The 9,221-nt window shown below is 40.9% G+C and overlaps 1 protein-coding gene across 2 annotated transcripts; it reads left to right on the top strand.

Annotated features, from left to right (window-relative positions):
• Positions 1–8,998, top strand: LOC5516953 (glutathione S-transferase omega-1). 2 transcript variants are annotated; one of them, XM_001636946.3, is made up of 5 exons: positions 1–248; positions 7,485–7,650; positions 7,839–7,933; positions 8,112–8,238; positions 8,700–8,998. In XM_001636946.3, exons 1-5 carry the CDS (start codon positions 225–227, stop codon positions 8,921–8,923), a joined length of 636 nt encoding a protein of 211 aa, XP_001636996.2. In that variant the 5' UTR covers positions 1–224; the 3' UTR covers positions 8,924–8,998. The 2 variants fall into 2 exon arrangements, with proteins under 2 accessions (XP_001636996.2, XP_048575339.1); XM_048719382.1 differs by lacking the exon at positions 1–248 and adding an exon at positions 4,813–5,103.
• Positions 8,999–9,221: the final 223 nt, after the last annotated feature.

The following is a 9,221-nucleotide window of genomic DNA, read 5'->3' as shown; positions in this document are numbered from 1 at the left end:
TGATGAGGTGTTGCATAACAAAGTGCTATATTTTCGTGACAATCATTCACGCGTTAAATAGGAACACATTCTGCCGTGCTCTCTTTCCTCATTAGGAGCAAAAGCAGACATATTTTTACGTGTTTTGCTACAAGTTCTCAAGCTTCCCACAACCGCCAGCACCGCAGGCTAGAGCATGCTCTAGTAGGCCCACGAAGCCCAAAGACAAACTTCGCTTGTATAATATGCGTTTTTGCCCATTTGCAGAGGTAAGGATGTGTTATTTTACTTTGGTTAACAGAGCCTTCGTCTTCTCTTGAGCTACTAACGAAAGATATGTAGAATAATTAAGTGGTCTGCAGGACCAGAGTGAAGTTGGTTCCTTATTCGCAGTTCCTTTTTCGTCTGTTTCCTTATTCGCTCAGTTCCTTATTCAAATCCGGGTGGGGGGGGGGGGGGGGGGTACTTTCATGATACCTTTTAATTCGAGTTGAAACAGTATTTAGGCATAACAGTTTATTCAGAACAAGTCCAACAGCATTTCCGTCGGGTAAATTTGGATGCTTTAACGTGCTCGCTGCTAAGCGGAGTTGTGAACATGAGACTCTATCTGCTACAAAAGGTCAAATTACGCAATGCGTGCAATCGCTTTCACAAATGAATCTAGCAAAAAAGAGGAAATCTACCTCTCATCTAATAGATGTATTTGTATCTTGGGCTTTCTTTCCAAACGCATTAATATATTTAGAGGAGAAATATTCACGCTTTACTTGACTACGTACGCGTGTAGAAGGAATTTGACCTTGCTAACAAAACCACAATTTGACAGATAGTGCTTGTTGTCAATTAACACCTTGGCTACCAGATAAGGCTCTGTCAAAACAAATAGATTAGTGCAGTGACACGAATAGGGAACTGTTCCTTATTCAAGTTAGTTTTCGCGAATAAGGAAATGGAATCTCCCAACGTCCGATTTCGTTTTACGACTTATCCGAATAAGGAATAGACTATGAAGAGGATTGTCAGTGTTTGCTCATCATTTCTCACTAGAGGAAATGAAATTTCATAACGCCCGATTTCGCTTTAACGACTCCTTTCGAAAGAGTTCTCGAAAAAGGAAATGGTATTTCATAACTCCCAATCTCGTTTTAACTAATTATCCGAATAAGGAATAAACTAAAAAGAGGGTTCTTTTATATTTTCTAAACATTTCTCTAATAAGGAAATGGTATTTCATAACGCCTGATTTCGTTTTAACTACTTATCCGAATAAGGAATAGACTAAAAAGAGGGTTCTTTTATATTTTCTAAACATTTCTCGAATAAGGAAATGGTATTTCATAACGCCTGATTTCGTTTTAACTACTTATCCGAATAAGGAATAGACTAAAAAGAGGGTCGTTTGTGTTTTCAAAACATTTGTCGAATAAGGAAATGGTATTTCAAGCAACCATTTGGTTACCTGTGGTATTTATTTATGGTCGCTCGCGCGTTAATCAACAGATCAAAAACAGAGCGCGTTTTCAATTTTAACCTTCGCACAGAAAGGTCAATGTTTATGCGATTGCTCTAGAGAGTTTTTACCAAAGACGACCCAATGTATGGAGAGTGTACACATTTAAAAATTGTATTTGTATTAACACGCAATAATGTAGTAGCACATAAAAAGTAAACAACATGTTTTGCACTTATTTGAGACGCAAAAATTTAGCGCTTTTTAAAGACATTTCCAGAATCGGTTCAATATGTGGTCATACAGCCTATGTGAAGGTTTAGAATTTCGATGCTAAAAATTGACGACAAATATAAGGTCTCGGTAAAGGTAAACGACGTGTCCGCGGGAAAAAAATATGGTCGCGCCGCAATTTTCACTACATGTACAAACTATATATCAAATAAAAGATAAAGGATTGAATTATCTCATGCACCTTTTTTTTGTAATAGCTAATTCCGTGTTTAAGTTTTGGGGCCTCAAACTCAAAAGTACGGAATTTACTCTAGATCGTAATGTACCTTCGCGTTATTGCGCATGCACTTGCACATAATTGCATCTCAATGACAGATAGATGATCTACCAAAGTGTGTGAGGACTTTTTGTTATTTGACACTGTCAACAAAATATCACGAATCAAAGATTGAACTCTCATTTCTAGCGAAAGTTGGACACGAAAAATTATATAAAAGCGATCTTCAGTCGAAATCGAAAATTCCTCACCATCTTAATATCAGGTCCCGAAAATTTGAAGGCGATATCTTAAAACCCGTCGCGAGGTTACGCCCGACAAGCTCTAGTCCAGTCAATCTACGGTTTAAGATTGGACTAATTGCAATACAAGGTTTTTCAACCTTTATTGTCTTAATTAATTCTCCTTTTGTAACATACACATAGCACATAGTCTAAAAAAATCGGAGCACGCAAACACCCAGAAAAACCGCATCGAATTTCCCCATACGAGATTTGTATGAAAAACCACAGGGATCCCAAATCATGAAAATCACGAAAAATATGCATACTTTGAAAAAATCAAATTTATAGATAGATTTCAAAAAGATTGCATGGCAGCTAAAAAACGCTGCCACTATAAATGATAACAAATATATATATATTTCTACGTGATCTGGATAAAAATCAACGTTTATCCTGTAAAAACATTGGTAAAAAAAATTACCTTTGTCACCATCACGATGCCTTTAGAAATTCAACCCTTTTAGACATTTATCCCTATTCAGACCGGGGTGGCGGGGGGCTTTTGAGGCCCCCAGCACCTTTGATCTGTAATAATTTTTGAACTAGTAGGGCTAGAGCATTGAAATTTGATGACTTTTCCTAAAATTTATCTGGGATCAGTTTGGTGTAAACAAAATTTTGATATGTTTACCCTGGTTACCATAGCAACCAAGTTTTGAGACATAGATTTCATGAAAATTAGGCAAATCGCTTTAAGTCGTTAAGATCAACTATTAATACGACGTGCTCAACGTAAATCCATGTCATATAAACGTTTTATACCAAGTTTTGTAAAAACACAATAAAAATTTACATCTCTATTTTAGGGGGGAGAGGTGGTGTTTTTTTGTCAATTTTTAACCTTTTCGAAATAGCTTGTAGAAATAGCAAAAATCATTTATACAACTTGAAACGAAGATTAAATATTGTATAAAACCTTCAGATTTTGCCACCCAGTTTTTATTGATTAAAATAAATCACTTTCATAAAATCCAAGATGGCAGATCTAAGATGGCGGACGCTGATGTCACATAATTAGCTAAAAATCGCTGGGTTTTTTTTAAACTAACATCTAAATTTGACAAAATCCTTTTATATTCCTCTATTTTAAATAAAAAGTAGAAAAAAAAAGATTTTTGGGAAAGATATTTAAATTATTACTTTAATTAAAAGTCCAGTTGCAAACTTATGCTATATTAAAGGTACCATGCCAATCAATGACGTCACAGGTGTCATATATTGTTGTCATAGAACTAGTGTCACTAATAATATATGTCTACTGCAAGATTATCGAGAAATACACATCTAAAAAAAAGAAATATTGCCCGTTTCTGCTCACATCGTGACGCCACAAAGACAACTTTTTTTAAGAATATCGGTCGCTTTATGATTAGGAGCTGATTATAATAACTTATTTGGATTTTAGATGTTCTATGCAAAGGTTTAGAAAGATAGTCTATTTATAATTATATGTCCTTAAATGACGTCAAATTGTGTTGCCATGGCAACACAATATCCTCTGATTGGGCGTGGGGGGGCTCTTTCGGCCCCCCATCCGTAACTTTTGAACCATTGGAGCTATTATGACCAAATTTTCAAAGAATCATTATCTGACAAAAAGGAACAAAATAATATATTGCGTTGCCTGGCAATCCTTTATGCAAATTTTGTGGTCTCAGGCATTCATTTTCGCAAGGTCAATGTCCAGCCTTCAAGTAAGAGTGCAGAAAATTTAAAAAGGTCGGTCACTTCGCGAGGGTGTGTAGATCTAAAAGGAAGAGCAGTGTGCATCATGTTGAAAAAGCCGCCAGTTAAAACAACGATGACGATGATGCAACTCATGCCTACTTTGCTTCAGTTGAGCTGAGGTCAGTGGATGTATCAGCGTCAAGGAGCAAAAGCATGATCAATGTCACCATAAGTAACCGTCAAGTCAAAGTTAAAGCCGACACTGGTGCTGAGGCAAATGTCATTCTCTTGAGGCGGTACAGACAAGTTACACGAAAGCCACTCTAGAAAATCCACCAGCCATTGAAGGGATGGTTAGCTACTAAGCTAATACACGTACGGCTCCCTACTCAATACAAGAATCGTACTGTTTACCTGTAATACCTAGTTGTACATGGCGATATCACTCCATTGGTGAGCTGCGATGCATGCCTTGACTTAGAGGTGTTGCAGTTTATGAACTTAGATTTGATTCAGCGTAAACCAACAGCCTCAGATGCTCGAGATAGCAAGCATACTCTTCCAGATATCACTACAACAGATCCAGTGCTAAAGAACTTTCAAGATTGTTTCAGTGATAAGCCTGGTAGACTACCTAATGAAATCACTCTGGAAACTGATGAGTCTGTAACACCTGTTATTCATCCTCCAAGAAAGTTACCAATATCACTCCTGGGGCCTGTAAAAGAGAAGTTGTCTGAGATGGAACAAGATGGAATCATAGTCAAGGAGGAGGAACACACACCATGGGTCAGCTCAATGCTAGTGGTAGACAAGAGACGAGAGAAGGGGAAAGGACAACCCACTAAAGAGGAAATCAGATCTGAATTGATCCACGAGATCTAGATACTGCACTGAAGCGTGTACACCACCCTATGGTGACTATAGAAGAAGTTGCAGACAAACTTGCTAACACTGTTGTTTTTACAGCTCTAGACGCCTGCAGTGGGTTCTGGCAGCTCCCAGTTGATGGAGCAAGTTCAAAGGTTCTGTAGGCTACCGGTTCTGTGGCTCCAGCGCCAGAGATATACCAGCGAGAGATGGAACGGCTGTTTGAAGGTTTCCCAGTTGAAATCATTGTGGATGACTTCCTCATACATGCACAAGACCAGTCTTCCAGTCCAGAAATGGATAAAAAACTGTTAATGGTACTGGAGCGAAGTCGAGAGGTAGGACTGAAGTTTAATTCTAGTAAAGTAAAGCTTAGAGTGGATGAAGTAAGTTATGTCGGCCACAGTCTTACTTCACAAGGCTTGCAGCCAGATCCATAGAAGATCAAGGCTATCATTGACATGCCACCGCCAACAGACAAAGAGGGGGTGCAACGACTAATAGGAACTATGAACTATCTTGATAAGTTTATCCAAAACAAAGCAGAGATTCAGGGACCCATCTCCCAGTTGCTACAGAAGGATGCCGTTCTTGTATGGGACACACCCCAACAAAATGCGTTTGAACAGCTCAAACGTGTTAACAGTGGTTCACCTGATCTGTCATATTTCGACAATAACAAACAGACAGTTTTGAATGATGATTCCAGCAGTACAGGCTTAGGTGCAGTGGTAATGCAGGACGGAAAGCCAGTTGTATATGGATCACGAACACTGACCAATGCAGAGAAACATCACGCAAACATTGAAAGGGAATTACTTGCTATTACCTGGGGGGTAAAGAAGTTTCATACCTACCTTTATAACCGGTCAGTCGTACAGACAGATCACAAACCGCTCGAGTCAATTTTCAAGAAACCACTTAATGATGCCCCACCCAGATTACAGCGCATGCTCCTTAAGCTTACAAAGTATGATTTGAATGTCAACTATGTTCCTGGTAAGCAACAAGTCCTTTCTGACTGTTTGAGCAGAGCACCCATACATATACCAGATACACCTAGCAATGACAGTGATGAGGTTCAAGTCAACTTGGTTGACAAGTTAGGACTTGACAACGATGATCTGTCAAAGTTTAGAGGTTGTACCAATACTGATGAGACTTCGCAGGTCGTTATGAATTATGTTCTCACTGGTTGGCCTTCAGACAGGGACCAGATCGATGAATCAGCAAGAGAATATTTTAACTAAAGGGAGGAGCTAAGTGTTGAGGATGGCTTACTATTCAAGTCTGATCGAATTGTCGTACAACGAGGGATGAGAGCTGAAGTACTTGATGAGAATCATGGTGCGCACATGGGTGAGTCAAAAGGTCTATCCTATGATTGGGACTATGTTTTCTTGCCAGGTATGAGTGCAAAGGTGAAAGACAAAGGCCGATCCTGCGGAATCTGTAATGGCTTAAGGAATCAGTAGCAAAAAAGAAACTCTCAGGCCTCACGACATTCCTGGGCTGCCGTGGCAGATCGTTGGTACTGATCTATTTGATTACGGTGGACATACCTACCTAGTAGTGACTGATTTCTACTCGAAGTATTTCGAAATCGAGCTCTTACGTCAAACTACTGCAACCTGTATCATTAACAACCTGAACAAAATATTTGCTCGCTATGGAATACCCGACCAAGTGATCAGTGATAATATGTAATACAGTAATACTAGAAACTTATTTGATAGCACCCACCAATTCAAAATATTTGTGAAAGAATGGGGGTGGTTTCAACATATTACCAGTTCACCTGAATATCCTCAGTCGAATGGTGCGGCTGAGAAAGCTGTGCAGACGGCCAAACGTATTCTTAAGAAAGCAGATGGTGATGGAAAGGATCCATTCGAGGGACTTCTCAAGTACCGCAATACACCTTTTGAGGACATTGGTGTATCACCCGTCCAACTGTTGATGAGCCGGAGGACCCGTACCATGCTTCCCACTCACAAAAGGTTGTTACTCCCTCAACCAGTGAACCCTGATACAGTTGTTAAAGCACTCAAAACGCGTCAAGAAAAAGCTGCAGCGTATTACAACCAGAACAGCAAAGACCTGCCACCACTGGAATCTGGTTGGAAAGTCAGAAACCGAACAGGCGGCAAAAGCAGTGGAGGACAGCGGAAGTACTACCAAGGTCATACATGGTGCAAGACGACAGGGGAAGAGTTTACCGCAGCAAGAGAAAGGCACATCATTTCTACTCCATTAGACCAGCCAATCCGGCTGCAGCCAAGCTCACCGGTCCTTACTGGTGTGCCAGTGAAGATGGGTGAAACAAAGGAAATTTGAGAAGGAGAAGTTTGTAAAAGGAGGGGTGAGGAGAAGGAGTGAGGAGGAGGGGTGAGGAGAAGAAGGGGTGAGAAGAAGGAGTAAGGAGGAGGGGTGATGAGAAGGAGGGGTGATGAGAAGGAGGGGTGATGAGAATGAGGAGTGAGGAGAAGGAAAGGGGGGAGAAAGGGGGGTGAGGAGAAGGAGGGGTGAGGAGAAAAAGGGGTGAGGAGAAGAAGGAGTGAGAAGAAGTAGGGTGAGGAGTAGTGAGGAGAAGAAGGGGTGAGGAGAAAGAGGGATGAGAAGAAGGAGGGGTGAGGGGAAGAAGGGATGAGTAGGAGGGATGAGGAGAAAAAGTGAGGGGGAACTGCTCCGTTATTGATACAAGCGTATATTGTTTCAGCGTGCACGACTTGTCTTAGCGGCAAAAGGTTTGGATTACGAATGCGTGAATGTGAATTTGAAGCGTAAACCAGACTGGTTTCAATCGGATCCCGATTGTGAGGGCAAGGTACCTGCTCTGGAAACAATGGACGGCAAACTGATCCCGGAGTCAGTTATCATTTGTGGTAATGAACCATGTTTTATTTCTTTTTACTTTTGACGTTGAAAAGGGATTTCAATAATGTTTGGGCTTAAACTTGTTGTTGTGAATTATTAGAAATATTAGACCGAGATGCTCGCATTAAAAACTTATACAATTCGCCCCGAATTTGGCTAGACATGCAAACCTTGTTTATTCTTCTTTTCCCATCAGAATTTCTTGAAGATCAATATCCAAAGATCCAATTCTACCCGAGCGACCCCTACTTGAAAAGCAGACAAAAACTCCTCATTCAAAGGTTTGACAGGGTAAGCTTGGAAAGGTAGGAAAACACCATTACTTAAGACGTAAAACGCTCAGAGGTTTGACAAGGTGAAGTTGGGTGAGGTACAAAAACCGTAGAAAATACTCGAAGAGGTTATAAGTAACCGACCACTACTATCTATTATCTGTGGGACCTGAAACAAATTCGTTTTGATGTTACAGGTGATGTCGAGCTATTTCCGCCTGTTGAATGGGACGGGAGATGCAGAGGAGAATGTGCTGCAGCTGACAAGACACTTCCAGACATACGAACAAGAGCTTTTCGTCAGCAACACTGTTTTCTTTGGAGGTAGGTAACTCATTGGCACATTTGAAAATTTTAGAAACACACAAAGGTCGGTCTAAAAGGAGTGACCATAACATGGCTAAGAATACTTAGTTCTTTATAGGCAGAAAGAAAGAGATTACTATTTGTTTTTTCGTGCTAAATTCTAAAAGTCTGCGTATGTAGCGGCTCAAAGGAGAGGGACGGGGGGAGAGGGGACGAGAGTAGGAAAAAAGTTGGTGTATTAGGGGCAGTTCTTTATTTTGAAAGGGGAGGGGGCTTGGTGTGAAATGATCCAAATTTCAGCCCCCTCCCCTCCCTATTCTGAAGTTCTACTCCTCAGAACCCCTCCCTTCCCCTGTTGGGTTATGACATTGCTTTAGACTCCCCCCTTCATTTTTTTCCCAACCACACCTGCAGCCACCTCCTCTTTTGAGTAGTTTACGCTACATTGAAAGCTTTCGATCAAAGACGTCTCTGTACAGGAGAAAAGCCGGGGATGCTGGACTACTTTTTATGGCCATTCTTCGGACGCCTTCCGACAGCCGAGCACGAGTTTCCGATGATCGGAGAGAACCTACCGAAGCTTTCAGCGTGGTTCGGCGGCATGCGCGAGGATCCGGCGGTGAAACAGGTGTCGGTCAGTGACGAGCTTCTCCGCAGATTTGCGAGGAACATGGATAAAGAGGAGGCACAATTGTACGAGTGAACTACCTTCTAATCAGCTCCTTTTTAAAATATTTTAAAGAGCTAGAATAAATTAAAAGTTATTGATTAAAGTTAACTGGCCTATTTTTAAGCCGAGACGGATAGGGAGCGGGGAGGAAAGAGAGTGAGACAGTTACCCTCGTTTGTTCGTATGTTTTCATTCGCGCTTAACTTCATCCGTCTCCCCCCCCCCCCCCCCCCATCTTTCGCTAGTGAAAATCCACCCTGTAAAGCCCCTTCCAGACGAGTATAATTAAATACTAAATAAATTACCTATTTGGTGTAACCACCTACGCACC

This window comes from Nematostella vectensis, chromosome 12 (genome assembly GCF_932526225.1).
Source record: "Nematostella vectensis chromosome 12, jaNemVect1.1, whole genome shotgun sequence".
Taxonomy (NCBI): domain Eukaryota; kingdom Metazoa; phylum Cnidaria; class Anthozoa; order Actiniaria; family Edwardsiidae; genus Nematostella; species Nematostella vectensis.
Note: the sequence above shows the minus strand (reverse complement) of the source record. Positions and strands in the feature narration are given on the sequence as shown.